Below are 17526 nucleotides of genomic sequence, written 5' to 3' on the forward strand. Positions count from 1 at the left end.
ATGACCTAGTTACTTATAAATTTATTATTTCTAGAGATGTCATTTTTCATAAAAGGCACTTTCCCTTTCATCAAAAGACTATAAGCAAATCTCCCTTTTCGTCCTTTTATCTGCCTACTTGTACTACTCTTGACTCCTCTTTTCTTTATGATTTTCCTTTAAACAATCCATCCCATATCCCACCTACTACTACCCCTATGGACAATGACCCTTCACGCCATATCACTACTCTTCCTACACCGTTTAATGTTCTTGACATAACTTCTTCACCACACATACTTTGCCTAATGTTTCTCAAGTTTTCTTGGCTAAGCAATCACAGTGGCATGAACCGAAGTCATACAAAGATGCAGCTTTCGATCCAGTTTGGCAAGAAGCAATCGAAAAAGAAATCCAAGCCTTACATTCCAATAACACATGGGATTGAGTCCCTCTACCCAGTGGCAAGAAAGCTATCGGTTCAAAATGGGTATACAAAGTGAACTCCGTTCAGATGGCAGTTTAGAACGACATAAGGCCAGACTTGTTGCTAAGGGTTATCAACGACGACATAGGATTGACTTTCAAGATACCTTTTCTCCAGTTGTCTGCTTCACCACGATCCGTTGTCTCATTGCTTTGGCTGTCAGTCGCAATTGGCCCTTGTATCAGATTGATGTCAATAACGCCTTCCTTCATGGAAATCTTTACGAGGATGTCAACATGACTGTTTCGGATGGCATGTCTTGTCCTCCTTACCTGGTCTGCAAACTCAAAAAATCACTCTATGGTCTTAAGCAATCTTCCAGACAGTGGTTCTCCAAACTTACCATGGAATTTTCTCTTCAAGGGTATACACAATCTAAGAAAGATTATTTTGTGTTCACCAAGAAAATGACTACTTCCATTACTATTTTGGCCATTTAAATTGACGATATCATCATCACTGGAGACAGTATTTCTTCAATTTAGTCCACCAACACTCATCTTCACAAACTCTTTGGGATGAAAGATCTGGGCAAACTTAACTACTTCCTTGGGTTTGAGGTCACTTATGTTGATGCCGACCTTATGTTAAGCCAAAGAAAATTTACCACTGACCTTTTAGCTGATTCGGGTATCACATCTTTCAAAAAAGTGGTCACGCCATTACCTCTACATCTCAAGCTCTATTCTTATGATTTCCCTCCTTTTTCTAATCCAACCTTATACCGATCCCTTATAGGCAAACTTAACTTCCTCACTAATACCCGTCCTGATCTATATTTTTCTGTTTAGACTTTAAGCTAATTTATGCAAAACCCAACTGAAGCCCATTTCAAGGCTCTTACTCACACCTTAAACTATGTAGCTGCAACCTCTGGTCAAGGAAACCTTTTCAAGGGCAGTGACTTTCTCAAGCTTCAAGCCTACTCAGATTCAGACTGGGGTGCGTGTTAGGACACTAGGCGATCCACAACTGGTTATGTGATACTTTTTGGCAACTCCCCTATCAGCTGAAAAAGTAAAAAATAATCTACTGTCTCTAAATCGTCCTCTGAAGTCGAGTATCGCGCTATGGTCACCATAGCTTTGGAGATCACATGGGTTGTCAGATTATTAGAGGAAATGGCGTTACTAATTTGAAGCCAGTCACTTTAGAATGTGATAACAAGTCTGCCCTGCAAATGGCTAAGAATCCGATCCTTCATCATCGAACAAGGCACATAACTATTGATTGCCATTTTACACGCGAAAAGGTTCTTCAAGGTCTCACTGAACTCCGATATCTTTCTACAAACAAGCAACTAGCTGATGCTTTAACAAAAATAGTTCCTTCTCATCAGTTGCAATACTTGTTGTCCAAGCTTGGTATGACTCAACTCACCCCAAGCTTAAGGGGAGATGATAAGGATATGATATATGCCCAAGACATCTGTTAATAGCATGTTCTATCCTTTTTCTTTTGTCTGTATATATCAACTATAGTTAGTCCCTCCTTAACCTGTGCTACTTGTCTCTTCTTGTACAGTTAGTTTTGTTCCAGGTTCATTGTCTTGTCCTAAGGCTAATATATCTTTTCCATCATTACATTGAATAATATTTTTCTGTTCTTCTTTCCTTCTTTTAAGTATTGTTAATTTTTCTTATTTGCTGTTATCCTCGAAACTGTATCAATTTTAGACAAGAACGAAGATATTGATTCAAGTACTTCAGGTTGATTTTCCATAGGAACAACACATATATTTAAAACTTTCATGCTAGCCTTCGGCTATACTTAATGAACTACATTATGAGATGTCACTAAACTTGAATTATTGCCTCGTAAGTGGTATGGATTTCATCATCCATATTTCAAAATTCATACTCAGATTTTGTTCACAAAATTATAAAAGTAGTTAATTAAACTCATCTTTTGCACCAGATATTTGGATTTATAAATTATTAAGTTTCCATAGTTTATATGTTCCAAACTCTATGAAACCAACGAAATATAGTCAACTTTTATTTAACGTATCACATCTTAATTAGTCAATAATATATATTCCTGCTTGTATAATATGAATGTTAAGATAAAGAGTTGGTTTTCTATAATGATGCTCATTTTTCTTATTTAAAACATTTTTTATACTTCCTCCGTTCCAATTTACTTGCAATATTGGAAATAATTGCACTATTTACATACATCTCTTTATTTGTGATTAATTTTTAATCTATAAGTTAAAACATTGTCAAGTGAGATCTTGTTTGATTCGTCTCGACATAAAGATTTTTAATATCAAATTTTTATAATTTTTTATTATATATAAGTATAGATATTATGAATTGAATTAGTGTATTGGACCGCATAAAAAATAACATTGCTAGTATTTTGAAACGGAAAAAGTATATATATATATATATATATATATATATATATATATATATATATATATATATATATATATATATATATATATATATATATGCAACCTTATTATAATTTATTTATAAGAGCTAATCATCCCCTCTATAATCTTTAAGTCAAACTTGAATCAGCTTGATTTATATATTCATTATGATTTAATACATAAAGGTTTTGTGATTTGTTTATAAGATAAGAATGCTTCTTAAACTTGAAGGAAAGAATCTTGAATTGACACATAAAATGATTTACGAATTACTAGAAATTAAATAATAAGATATATAAGGAAACTTGCTACTCACACCTGTTATAACTTGCACAAACCACCAACTAAATCTATACAGATATTCCAACTCCAATTCTCCAAACACTGGTGGGCCTCCACTGCTAAGATTTGTCAGCCCCACTCTCCGTGTATAAAGACAAAAAAGAATGCTGCATAAAGTTAAAGTCAAAGACTCAAATTCTACCAAAACCCCATATTATTTGTGTGGAAATTTTTTTTTTCAATTCTTAGAAATTATTATTTTGAACACTATCAAAATGTCATCATTCTTATAAAATTATATTGATATTTAAATCTTAATATGATACATTCTACAAGCATTACTAAATATTTTGATGACATTTAACAAATATGATATTGATATCTTAAATGTTACAATTGATATTATTATTTATAGTATTTTTACCCTCTAAAATCCAACAAATACAAATAATGAGAATATAATTAATTCAACAAATACAAATAATATATGTAAATAGCTAGATATATTGAACCTCAAACATATATTTTGATTAAAACATATATATATATATATATATATATATATATATATATATATATATATATATATATATATATATATATATATATATATATATATATATATATATATATATATATATATATATATATATGAAAACACAAATGGAAACATGAAAGCAAACAAAGAGAGTGAAATAAAAAGTGTTGACCAAAAATTAGTCCAACCAGCTAGTAGAAGTTTAATAGAGGTAATGTGACCAGGGATGGTCATGGGGCGGGTCTGGAGCGGGTCTGGCCAGACCCGGACCCGGACCCGAACTCTTTTATTTTTTTGGATCCAGACCCTAAGTGTCCAAAATTTTCAGACTCGGACCCGAAATCTACGGATCTGGCGGGTTTAGGGTCATTAATGGGTCTTATACAAAACCTCTTTGATTTGTCAAAATTGAACCTTTTTCGAGTCTTTTTGTATTTTTATATCACAATCAAAAAAATTCTTAGTATTCAGAATAATTATCAAGTAAATAAAAAAACAAATAATCAATGAAGCTTACTTACTTTAGTGATAGAAGAAGTATTATTCATTCATACTAATATTTTGTTCCAAGAAGTATTATGCATCAATTTCAGAATGATTTTTTTCATAATATTAGAATTAAGAAATCATAAATTCAAAATATAAAATTTAAAAGTTTAGGGTCCGGGTTCGGGTCTTCACCTTAGGACCCGAAGACCCGGACCCGGATCCATCAGATTTTTTTTGATTCGGACCCGAATTCATCAGATTTTTTTGGATCCAGATCCGATGGGTCTCAAAAATTAAGATCCAAATCCTTAAAAAAGGGGCGAGTCCAACAGGATGCTGGACCCATGACCATCCCTAAATGTGACTAAGAAGCTATGCTTCTGTATTCACTCAACTTTTTCTTTTACATGAAACCTCCTTTTCTTCTTTTGATCTCATGTCTTTTAACTTTGTTATTTTATGATAAATTAATTCATCCACAGATAAGGATTCAAAACATATGGCATTTTATACATATTCTCGTATTCTTCTTTTACATTTTACTTTGATCTTTTCTTTTTGTTATGATCTTATAAATTTCAATTACTTTATAATAAAATGGAAATATAGAAAGGAGGTAAAAAAATGAATTAGTTTGTTAGATTAATATATAACAAAAGAAATATACAAAGGATAAGACTTTATAATGTGGCCTGGCATGCATATTTCTGCCTTTTATTTAATTAGTGTCTAACTATTTATGCATATATAATATAGGATATAATTTCCATCAAAAGAAAGAAACATGTTTTTATGACTAAAGTTTTTAGAAACTATGTTATATATATCATTGGAGTTTAAAATGAGTTTTGTATGAACATAATATACTGGATATGATGATGATGATGGAGTTTAAAATGAGTTAAAATCATTGATTATTTCTTTGTAACATTTATTTACTACAATTACATTTTAAAATTTGGGAAGCGTAAAGATAATTTATCAAGAATATTATGTAAAAAGAAAGATAGTCTTTTATTTTTTGTTTAAATTGTGTAATTACATATTTTTACAATATTAATTTGTTATAATTTTTTAATATTTATAATTTAAGATATAAACAATCAATACAAGAAAGGAACGGAGTACTTATATTTTGATCCATGGGACAAAAAGAGTACCTTATTATTTACTAGTAGATTATTTGTATCCATATCTTAATAAAGTGTGGTGACATACTAACATGAATGGAAAATGAGTTACTATAATAATAAAATTATAAAATAAAAAAAAATAAATTAAAATAATAAAATTCTTATCCTATCTTACTACATAAAGATGAGTTGTTAACCTTACAAATAACTGTTATTTATTAAGATTTTCTCAAAAGTAGGAATCAGCTGCTTCTCATTCATAGATGGATCAGACTAATGAAGACATGATCACAGCCGTCAAATATATACGAAGTTATTGAGGTAAGAGAGTAGGATTCATTATTGTAAGAGTAGACAAGACTAATGATATTTGAAAGGGACTCAAAAGTGGGACCGAAAAAATTGTCATATACCGTGGACGCTTCTTTGAACACCGCAGTTTTTGGTATCTGAGACGACATCATATATCTATCATTATTACATCGTTTAATTTCATCACATCATCTCATTCGTTTGATTGTATTTAGGAATACTTCTAAAAAATAGGGCTCATTATTTAATTTCCCTTAATTGAATTAACTACTAGAAGTACTCAATATGAGATGCAATTAAACTTGAGAAATTCTTGATCCATTTTAATAGAAAATGCATCTTTTGAAAAACTTATTATTATTATTATTATTATTTTAAATTGTCGAGTTGGACTAGAAATAAAAATGATAAATAAGAATCTAACTCAAGACGTCATCTATATATAAAAAACAATGTTTAACTTTTACTGAAACAAGTTGTCATCCTCGAATAAAAAAACTTTATTAACTCAAGTTTTGCTAAATAATATACAACAAGTGCATAAAAATAATGTGATAATAATGTTAAATTAAAAATACTAGTACTTTCTTTGTTTTTAAAAATATTTGTATATGAAAGCGCAAGCTTCAAAGAGGTTCAACAAAGAAAAACAAATGAAAAATATAATGCAAAATGAGAACACAAGTGTTTATGAGGTATCTTGAATACCTCCCCCTCAAATGTAGTTTATTATAATGAATTCAACAATTACAAGTATAATAAACTCCCTTATCTTGAGAACAATCTCTCAAGATCACAAATACTAGAGCAAAGTAAGAACACTCTCAAGTTTCTAACAATGCAATAGCCCTCTCAACAATATGTGTGTTTGTGGTGTGTGTTACTATGGGTGATGAATCCTATTTATAAGCAAGGCATTCATCACCCTTAGTATTCCCTCATAAATCACCATAAACCACAATTAACATCCAATTTACTATGACAATAAACATTACAATAAACAATAGAAGTAATGCACCACATAATTGCATAGCCATTTCACATTCTGACGAAAACAGAATCCAATGTAGCCTTCTGAACTTCCGCTCGACCCGAGCCACTACCTCGCTCGGTCGAGCGAGCTTCCAGAGAAGCTACTGACCTGATCTGCACATCTTGCTCGACAAGTTGCTCGACCGAGCCACCCCCGCTCGACCGGTCGAGCGAGCCCTTACTCGATCGAGCGGCTGGTCGAGCCACACACAGCCTGTTCCTCTTCTTGTTGCTTCGATCAAACAACTCTCATTAACCGTTCCAAACCTTAAACCACCCATATTCGACACATCTTTATCGACCCTCTCTAAAGTACAAGACAAAGCATGTTCGACTATATGTTTAAAGTTAACGTCATCACTAAGATTATTGGCACTTGCTTTAACAGTATACAATTTCTAGTTTATTTTATATATTGGGGTTAATGTATAAAAAAATATAGTCAAGAGAATCTTTATTATACCGTTTAGATAATACATATATATTTTCATAATATCAATTTTTTATAATTTTTAATTATAAATAGTTTAAGATATAGATGATTAGAATTATATATTAATTATGTAAAAAGAAATTAAATGTAACAAGTATGTAAGCATGTTGTAATTGTTAACCCCGAGGGCGGGGACGGGGACAGGGACGAGGCCCGGGCTGAAGAAAATAGATAATGCAATGAAGAAAATAAAATGCTGGAATTGGGTTTTTTCATCTGTTTTCATATTCATTTGATATGACTTGTAGCTACATTTATACACAAGATTAGCTACTAAACTTGGAAAGAATAATAAGAATAATTACATCAATATTATGATTCCCAAACTTATGTTATTAGAATATTTGATCTATTCTACTTTCCTACACTCCCCCTCAAGTTAGGTCGTAGTGTTCGCCGAGACCTAACTTGCATATAGCATCATTAAATGCTTCGGATGCTACTGCCTTGGTGAGAGTATCTGATAGCTGATCTTTTGACCAGACAAATGGAAGACTAATGATCCCCTTTTCGAGTTTTTCCTTCATAAAGTGCCCGTCAATTTCCACATGTTTAGTGCGATCATGTTGAACTGGATTTTCCGAGATGCTAATAGCTGCTTTGTTATCACAGTAAAGTTCACACGCCCCCTTTTGTGGGAAGTTTAGTTCCCCTAGTAGTTTCCTGATCCACAAGACTTCAGCGATTCCCCAAAATTCAGCCTCAACACTTGAAAGAGCTAATACTTTTTGTTTCTTACTTTTCTATGTGACAAGATTTCCCCCTACTAGAGTAAAATATCTTGAAGTCGATTTTCTGTCATCTCTATCATCTGCCCAATCTGCATTTGTATAGGCTAGGAGGTCGAGATTTTCATTTTTCCCAAAGAGAAGTCCTCTACCGCTGGTACCCTTAAGATACCTTGGAATCCGCATTACAGTCGTCATGTGTTGTATATGGGGCATGTGCATAAATCTGCTTACCACACCAACTACATAGGCAATATCAGGTCTTGTGTGTGAGAGGTAAATAAGTTTCCCTACCATCCTCCTATAGCGATCTTTATCTGCCAATTTTTCCCCCTGAATTATCTGGAGTCCATGATTCTCTATGATAGATGTCTCTGCTGGCTTACAATCAAGCATGGCGGTCTCTGCCAGGAGATCTAGGATGTACTTTCGTTAACTAATGAAGATCCCCTTATGTAATCGTAGAACTTCAATGCCAAGAAAGTACTTTAGATTTTCCAAATCTTTCATCTCAAACTCACATGATAATTTTCTCTTCAAAACTCAAATCTCCTTTACATCATAACCAGTAATAACCATATCATCTACATAAATAATCAAACAAATGATCCGGTCGCTTTCCTTCCTGAGGAACATAGTGTGATCAGAGTTACTCTGTTTATACACGAATTTCTTCATAGCAGAAGTGAACCTTCCAAACCATGCTCGTGGAGACTGTTTTAGACCATACAAGCCTTTCTGAGTTTGCATCCTTCTTTTGGAGTGTAGTCTTCTGAGAATCCTGGGGGAGCTTTCATATAAACCTCCTCTTCGAGTTCACCATGCAAGAAGGCATTTTTCACATCGAATTGGTAGAGCGGCCAAACTTTATTTGCTGCTATTGAGAACAGAACCCGAATTGTATCGATCTTAGCCACTGGAGAAAAAGTTTCAAAATAATCTACTCCATGTGTCTGAGTGTATCCTTTAGCTACTAGCCGAGCCTTGTTACGTTCAATGGTTCCATCTGCATGATACTTGATCGAGAACACCCATTTGCACCCTACTAGTTTCTTTCCTTTAGGTAGCTAACACTTTTCTTGCGTCTCATTTTTCTTAAGAGCTGATATTTCTTCCTGCATTGCCTTTTTCACTTCAGATTCCTGAGAGTCTCTTCAACATTCTTAGGCAAAATGTTAGAGTAAAGAGAAGTATTAAAGGCCATAGCTATATGAAAAAGAATTTCATTACTTTCTCTACTCACTGGATATCTCGATCTTTGTGCCTCAAATTCCGGGTCATATCTCTTCGGTGGTATTCCCCTTGTGTTTCTAGGCGGTAACTCATACCTGTTTTGTATCTCAACATTGGGCATATCAATATCATTAAGCACATCGTTAGACAATAACACATCATCAGTTGGCACTGTACCGGGCATATCATCAAAGAATAGTTTAGGTGTTACCTCTAGCTCCCTAGGATGCTCATCAGATAGGACTGGAGTAATTTGAGGAGAAGATACTATGTGGTCAGTAGCAGTGTCAGCGGTGTTACCTACTTGCTCTAGAGGGTCCATCCTTGCTGGATATGTCAGCCAGCTTAGGTCATCACCAACACTCTCCCCCTGAGGACCAACTTGGGAAAAATAGTAGGACTCTTCAAAGAATTCACAATCCATGGTGGTATACAACTTATTATGAACTGGGTCAAAGCACTGATACCCTTTCTGAGTAACCCCATAACCCACAAAGACACATTTAACAGCCCGAGGTTTAAGTTTGTTTCCATCCCGTTTGAAGAGATGAACATAGACAACACACCCAAAAACACGAGAAGGTAAAGAGTGGGAGGAAGGAATAGGGGTATGAGTTTGGAGGGTATATGGAGGGGTTTGGAAGTTCAGAGTTTTTGTGGGAAGAAGATTCGTCAAGTAAGTGGAAGTAGCAATGGCTTCTGGCCAAAAATAAGGGGGAACATGTGATTCAAACAGAAGGGCTCTGATAATTTCTAGAAGGATACGATTTTTTTTTTCAACAACCTTGTTTTGTTGGGGGGTATCAAGACAAGTGGTTTGGTGAATTAGGCCATGGTCTGAAACACATTTTTTTCATGTTTAAGTGAACATATTCACCCCCATTGTCAGATCGAAGGATTTGTGGTTGGGTTTGAAATTGCGTGAGAATCATATGATAAAATATGACAAACACATCAAAAACTTCAGACTTGTGTTTCAAAAAATAAACCCAACTAGTTCGAGTACAATCATCCACAAACATGATATAGTACTCGAAATCATGTGTATTACAAGTGGGAGCAGGATCCCAAACATCAAAATGTATTAAAATAAAAGGTTTAAGACTATGAGCTGAACTAGGGGCATATGAGTGTTTATGACTTTTGGCTAAAACACACGATTCACAATTTAAAGAGGTATTGCAATTAGAAAGAGAAGGAAAGAGACGTTTTAAGTACTCTAAAGAAGGATGACCTAGACGTCAGTGCCACATCCATAATTAATGATCAGGAGACCCATGAGCAAGCGAAGTGTGACCTTTTGGAAATGCCTCGTCCACATAGTATAGGCCTCCTTTCTTAATACCACGCCCAATGATTGTCCCGGTCTGAGCATCCTGCACAATACACCCATCAAAGGTCATGAGAACAGTACAATTAAGGTATTTAGTCAATTGACTAACAGATAACAATTTATGGGATAGACTAGAAATTAAAAGACAATTTTTTAAACGAAGAGAAGGAGAAATATCAACACTTCCAACCCGATCCACACTGACACATTCACCTTTTGTAGTTTGTATATGAGTACGAGAAGTAGAAACAATGGATAAAAGATCAGACGGATCAAAAGTCATACTATCCGTTGCCCCCACAATCGAAAATCCAAACGTGGTTTTATGAGTGAGTAAACCCACACCCTTTAAATAAGACGTGGGTGCGTGGGAAACCGGGTGGGTTTGTGGATTTTTAGGAGTACTAGTGGCTAGGGCTACACACGGTCCGGTCTGGTCTGGTTTGACAGAAAAATCAGACCAGACCAGAAATTCCGGTCTGGAAATTTTTCAGACCAGACCAGACCAGTCAAAAGACCGGACCAGACCGTTCTAGAACGGTCTGGTCTGGTCTGGTCTGCGGTTTTTTTTTTTTGTATTTTTTTAATTGAGTGAGAATCTAAGATAAACGATAATCTGTAGACAAAATACATTTTCTTGCATTTTCATCGCAAACTATAAAAGGTTCATCCATCGACATTGCAAACTACAATTGATCATCAACAATCTATTTAGTCTACAAAGACTAAAATATCAACCAATATCAACAACATATATTATCAACCTTAATTAATGAGGATAGTTTCTTGCATTTTCTTGCATAATACAGCAGCAGCAACATATTAACATTCAACATATCAAATGATTAATACCAACATATTAACATTCAACATTCAACATAATTAACAATTTAACATTCAGAAATGTAGATTGTGATTTTGGGTTGATTGTGATTTGTGATTGTTTAGTTTGTGTTATAAAAGAAAGCTAGAAACATTTCTTCATTGTTAAACACATTCTTGCTTCTGATTTTTCAAGTGCAAATTGTGAAGGTGTAAAACTGTGTGAAAAGTAGAGAAGATGAGTTTTGGAACAAGTCCAGGAAATGTAGCTGTCCACCATGGAAGCTGCACTGCTAAAGTTATTGAAAAGAGGGTGAAAATTGCAGAATTGGTTTTAAGGGTTTTGATATTTGGGCTTTATGTTCTTGCTGCTTCTCTTATTGGGTTTGATTCTGAAGTTAATGTCATCTTCTCCATCACAAAAAAGACTAAGTTCATTGATATGAAAGATTCTACACTTGAAAAATCAAAACAGAAGGCTAAATTCTCCAGTAAAACAGAAGGCTTGAAAAAACCCTAAAAAATCAAGCAATATACTTACATTACGAGATTCTACACTTGATTCCGTGGTGAATGCTGAGATTCTACACTCGAAGAAGCACAGAAGCACTGTCGATACTCGATTGTCAATGGGTTGAAGGCGAGGAGGCAGGCGATTATCAGAGAAGCCAGGAGCACAGAAGCCTCGAAGAAGGAATGAGAGAGAAGGCGAGGAAGTCTGAAATGGAGATGGAGATTGGAGTGGAGGCAGCCAGGAATTTCAGATTAGGAATTCATGAAATGAGTACTGACTTACTGAGTAGTTGCCCAACCCTAATGCCTAATCCCCTAAAATTTGATTTTAAAACGGTTTTACGGTCCGGTTTGGTTTTAAAATTTTAAAACCGGGACCGGACCGTAAACCGTTTAAAAAAAAAACCAGACCAGACCATTTAGACCGTAGACCAAACCAAATATTTAAATTACGGTTTGGTCCGGTTTGGTCTACGGTTTAGACCAAACCATGTTCAGCCCTACTAGTGGCCTCCATATAAAATACTTTGGAATTTCTCTCTCCTCTCAAAAAATCAGTTTCTTTTTTTTATGGTTTATGCTTTCTCTCTCTACTCCTTTATTCTTCACTAAAATACTGCCATTGTTAATGCTTCTCTCCTCTCCCTACTGCCTTGACACTATTTTTAAAGGGCAGGCCGTGCCACAGGTTCGGATTTTCGAGTCCTTGGTGGCGGCCTGCTCATGATTGAACGAGAGTAATTTTTCCTTCGCCGGATAAATAGGAAGAAAGCAAAGGCTAACTTCGATTTGGCTGACTTTGATTTTTTCTTTTTCACTGTATATGCTAGATCTGGTTTTGTGAAGTTGGGTGGGTTTCCCAACTCCGGTCAGGTAGTTCATCGGAAAAAAAATTCCGGGATTAGAGACACTTTTGTTGGTGTTTAACTGCTCAAGTTGCAACAAAGGTGTGGGTGAAGACAACCGGATTTTTATTTCCATTTTAGGTAAGTTATTTTGGGTAGATAATGAAAATCGATAAGGTGAACCGGTTATAGGTCGTCAGAAAACAACATCGACACTGATACCATAAAGAAAATAGATAATGCAATAAAGAAAATAAATAATGCGGAAATTGGGTTTTTTCTTGTGTCTTTCATATTCATTTGACATGATTGGTAGGTACATTTATACACAAGATTAGCTACTAAATTAGGAAAGAATAATAAGAATAATTACATCAATATTATGATTCCTAAACCTATGTTACTAAAATATTTTTATTCTACTTTCGTACACGGGCCATATCCAGTTATCCAGCAGCATCACCTTTTTGTTCCTTCATATTCACGATGAAACCCACTCAATACTCCCCACTTTTTCTCTATTACTTCTCTCTTATTATCTTCAAAACTAACTTTCTCTCTCTATTCCTTCTTCTTCTTCTTTGTATTATATCTCTCTCTGTAGTATGCAATGTGCAAATTAATTAATCTCTCTCTGGATCCATAAATAAGCTAGCTAACCAGTCTCCATTAATTCAATTCATAATCCATTATCCATAATCCGTTAATCATGGCGCATACTTCTCTACAAGTTTGCATGGATTCTTCTGATTGGCTTCAGGTATATTATATTATTATTATTATTATTATTATTATTATTATTATTATTATTATTATTATTATTATTATTATTATTATTTCTGCCATTAATGCCAATGTGAACCGCCTCCACCACCTCCACCTAGCTCATACATACCGTCGTCTTTCTCATTGTCTTCTAATTAAACTTCTATTTGCTGCTTCTTTTAATAATAATTAAATTATTATTATTATTTATTATTAATATTAATATTCTAGGATAATGATGATGTAATCATGCATGTGGTTGCCTGGTTGGTGTATTTCTTAATGGACAATAATTTACATTATTATTTGGCAATCATGTTAATAAATTAAGTTAATTATGACCTACCTACATAAGTATCCCTGTTATCATGAGAATTATCAAGCCTCCATCCATGACTCAACGACTCATTTGTTTAAAACCTGGATAACATATAACACCTAAAAATGGTTCCTATAATTTTTGTTATCAAGAGTGTAGTAATGTAGCTCACATATTTAGCTAAGCTTGTCCATTAGGCAGCTGCTGATGATTTAGCGATTGGGCGTGATTAAATGGCGATCCTCACCGTAGTTATTTTTTAAATTGATTATCTACACACTCATAGTGTTCAACCAACTCTGATCATTTGTATCCTGAATTTGTCACAACCTTTCATTTTATTTATTATATTTTTCATTTATGTACTTAATTGTATTTTAAGTTAAAATGCAGCAATTTGAATGAAATTGATTGTTAAATATTTTATATGAATTGAAGATTAAATTGATCTAAAATTAAATTATTCAGGGTACAATGTCGGAGGAAATATCAACAGGGTTAGATTCATTATTATCCTCACCGTCAGGAGGAACTACAAGCGACTGTATGTTAGCAGCACCATGTTCGTCCAGGACGGTACCGCCATTAATGGAAAGAAGGTTAAGGCCACCCCATTACCAAAACCTAAAATGTCCAAGGTGTGATTCAAGTCACACCAAATTCTGCTACTATAACAACTATAGTTTATCACAGCCTAGGTACTTTTGCAAGACTTGTAGAAGGTACTGGACTAAAGGAGGAACCCTAAGGAACATTCCAGTTGGTGGAGGTTGTAGAAAGAACAAAAAGTCGAGCTCAAAGAAGTCCAATAATGAACCACAAAACCAACCCATTTACGTCCAAAACGGGCCTATTACGGGTCTTGGATCCCCTTTTACTTCTAATAACCCTATTGATGTTCATCCATTATCATTCCCTTATGAAGTTCAATTTCCTCCTCATCTTGCAAACCTAATTGGCGCACAAATCGGGCTTGGAGGAGGAACTTTCATGCAGGCTGGAGGGATGATTAGACCAATTGATTTCATGGATAGTAAGTATGAAGGTACCGGTTTTGTTGGAGGAAATAGAGGGCATGATTTCATGGGAAATGGTAATACTAATAATGGAAGTGAACATGTTCGTTTTTTAGGTGGAATTGGAGCTGGTTATAATACTGCTAATTTTGGCACTATTTATTCTTCTAATTCCCCATTTGGATTGGCATCTACTAATAATATTCATGATTATGAAAATTCAGGAATTAGCGTTATGGATGAGAGGCTATTGCTCCCATATGATGGTAACAATCATGATCATCATGAAAGTGGAGTAGATGTGAAGCCTAACCCTAAGCTTTTATCCCTTGAATGGCGGCAAGACCAAGGTACCGGTTGTGCTACTACTTATCACAATGTTGAGAAGAACACATCTTTTGAGTACGACTGGTCTTAACTCTTGGAATGGCTTAAACCCATTAGTCTAAATTAAACTCATGTATACTTAACTATTACACACTATATAAATTATATTAAACAGTTAATCCATATATAGCTCCTTAATCCAATTCCAAGATCGAGTATTTTGAAATTTGTTTTGAGTTCTTTGAAGTAATTTAAAGCCGTATTAGTATATGAGCTAATTAAGGTAATGAAGTGCATCTAAGGAAGGTGGGTTATTATATTGCATGCAAGATCTCCAATTAATTAGAATGGCAATTAAAAAAACATGATGATGATGATGATGATAATAATAGTGTGAATGGGAGCTTGTTTAAGTCAAAAAGGGAGTACATAATATAATAGCATGCCTAACTAAGTGGAGTATTATGAGTTCTTGTATTTTTGCTTTCATTCGATTTACTCTTACATATATACGCTTGTGTTAGTGCTTTCTAATTATTAATTAATACACAAATTTCATGCATGAAAGTTGTTTATTATTATGTAGTGCTTCACATTTGACAACAGATATTTGGTATATGTGTATATTTGGACTTGGTGCAGCTTTTTCTACTCCACCAAATTAAACATGATAATGATGAGATCAACTATATCCATATAACTATATCCTTAAGTTTATTGATCCACCTATTTATTTAGTTGCTAATTAGAGATTAAAAAAATCACAAATAGAGTAATTTATGATAGAAAATTAATTTTACTAATTTATAAGTTAGTACTAAATTTTCCATTTATGCCATAAACTTATTAAATTAGTTTATAGACATTATAACAAAGGGACATAGGCCAAATGGTGGTCTAGACTTACTTTAAACCTATTAATTAGATTTAGAGTTTGAAACATAAGAAGCAGAAAGAGAAAGCTAGAATATGAAAAAGGGAAAGCAAGAATATGAAAAAGGGAAAGTAAGGGGTGGATGAAAAACATTTGATTAACATTCACTTTAAAACCTGATTGTTGGTGCAAAATTAATTTGATTAAATTAAATATCTTGACCAAATGGTCCTATATATACACTTCCTCCTTTCCATATTAATTGCAACAAAATGTACTATTTATTCATCACTCTTAATTTGTGATTAGTTTTTAATTTATAGGTTAAAATATAGTCAAGTGAGATCTAATCTAATTCGTCTCATTGCAAATATTATTAATATCAAATTTTAATAATTTTTTATTATACCTAATTAGAGATACTAAGGATTGAATTAACGCATTGGACAGCGTAAAAAAGCAAATGTTGCAAGTAAATTAAAACGGAGGAAGTATGATGATATCGATTCTAAACCAAATATAGTGTTGATAATTGGTGACTCGATTCGAGTCTTAATCGTGGTTGTAGATGAGTTGAAGAAGAACGAGTGAAGGTAGAGGTCAAAGACTTACCGACGAGTCGTCGCTTCTAGAGTAGAGAAAGTTTGCCACGAGTCATGGCTTTTTGGGGGACGACTCATCGCTTTTTGCAATGAGTCATTGCTTACTGGAGATGACTCGTCGCTTTTGACGGTTATACGTTTTCTCTTATTTGCTCGTGGGTTTTGGACAGTTATTTGAGTTTTTTGGAGCCCAAGTATCTTTTAGTTAGGTTTTAGTATATATATCTCCTTCTATTAGTGCTAGGGTTTCATTATTTACAAATAGAGAGATCACAAGAGAGCCATTGTAATTTGTGAGTGAAATTCTTGATTCATCTTGTAATTCTTTCCGATCATAGTGAAATTATTTGATCTCGTGCTGGTGGACGTAGCTATCACATTGGTAGTTAACCACGTTAAATCTATTGTGTCATTTTCTTATTGTTTGCATTAAATTTTTTTATTGTTCATCGATCTTAGTTCTTGTGTCGCACAACATATAGCATGAGTAAGGTTGGGTTTAAAGGTTCAAAAGACAAGTCTAGCTAGCTGCTTCCACTTTAAATCATAATCATTTAGAACCAAAATATGAAGTACTTCTACTATGTTTCTCTTTTTGATTTTTGGAAGTTTAATTTTACTTCTACTAATTACTACCACTTGGGATTATTTAATTTAACTCCACTTTATTGAACAAACCAAACAATGATGGAACCTGAATATTTCTCTAGCAGTGTCTTCCACCAGTAAATTCAAAACAATATATAAAAGTTCTTTGTTAAAATTATTTTTATAATTCTTAGTAAGAGAATTAGACAAATTAAACATGTGTATGTTTGAGACCAGGAGAGTGATTGAGAATGTGGATATATCGCTCATAACAGGAATGTCAGGTTATAAACAAATTACAAATATAGTAACATCAGTAATATGCTTCTTAAAGATAACATATAAATTGTATCGTTTAATTAGTTTCATGATTTGTGCTCAAGAGGGATCGTAGTTGGAGTCTCTGAATGAGATGATGTTTATCATAAAAATT

The 17526-nt window shown here is 33.8% G+C and overlaps 1 protein-coding gene across 1 annotated transcript; it reads left to right on the top strand.

The window, feature by feature from the left end:
- The first annotated feature begins 12320 nt into the window (after nucleotides 1–12320).
- LOC130800143 (dof zinc finger protein DOF5.6-like) lies at nucleotides 12321–15661 on the top strand. The gene is made up of 2 exons (XM_057663506.1): nucleotides 12321–13362; nucleotides 14155–15661. The coding sequence occupies exons 1-2, from the start codon at nucleotides 13312–13314 to the stop codon at nucleotides 15118–15120; spliced, it is 1017 nt and encodes a 338-aa protein (XP_057519489.1). The 5' UTR covers nucleotides 12321–13311; the 3' UTR covers nucleotides 15121–15661.
- The last annotated feature ends 1865 nt before the right edge of the window (nucleotides 15662–17526 follow it).

The sequence above is a fragment of the Amaranthus tricolor genome, chromosome 14, assembly GCF_026212465.1.
Source record: "Amaranthus tricolor cultivar Red isolate AtriRed21 chromosome 14, ASM2621246v1, whole genome shotgun sequence".
In the NCBI taxonomy this organism is placed as follows: domain Eukaryota; kingdom Viridiplantae; phylum Streptophyta; class Magnoliopsida; order Caryophyllales; family Amaranthaceae; genus Amaranthus; species Amaranthus tricolor.

What these genes read in the sequence shown, in the direction of transcription:
- LOC130800143 (XM_057663506.1), top strand. Translation starts at nt 13,312, where the DNA reads ATGGCGCATACTTCTCTACAAGTTTGCATGGATTCTTCTGATTGGCTT. An exon ending in ATTCTTCTGATTGGCTTCAG is followed by an intron (nt 13,363 to 14,154) that starts GTATATTATATT and finishes TAAATTATTCAG; the next exon opens with GGTACAATGTCGGAGGAAAT.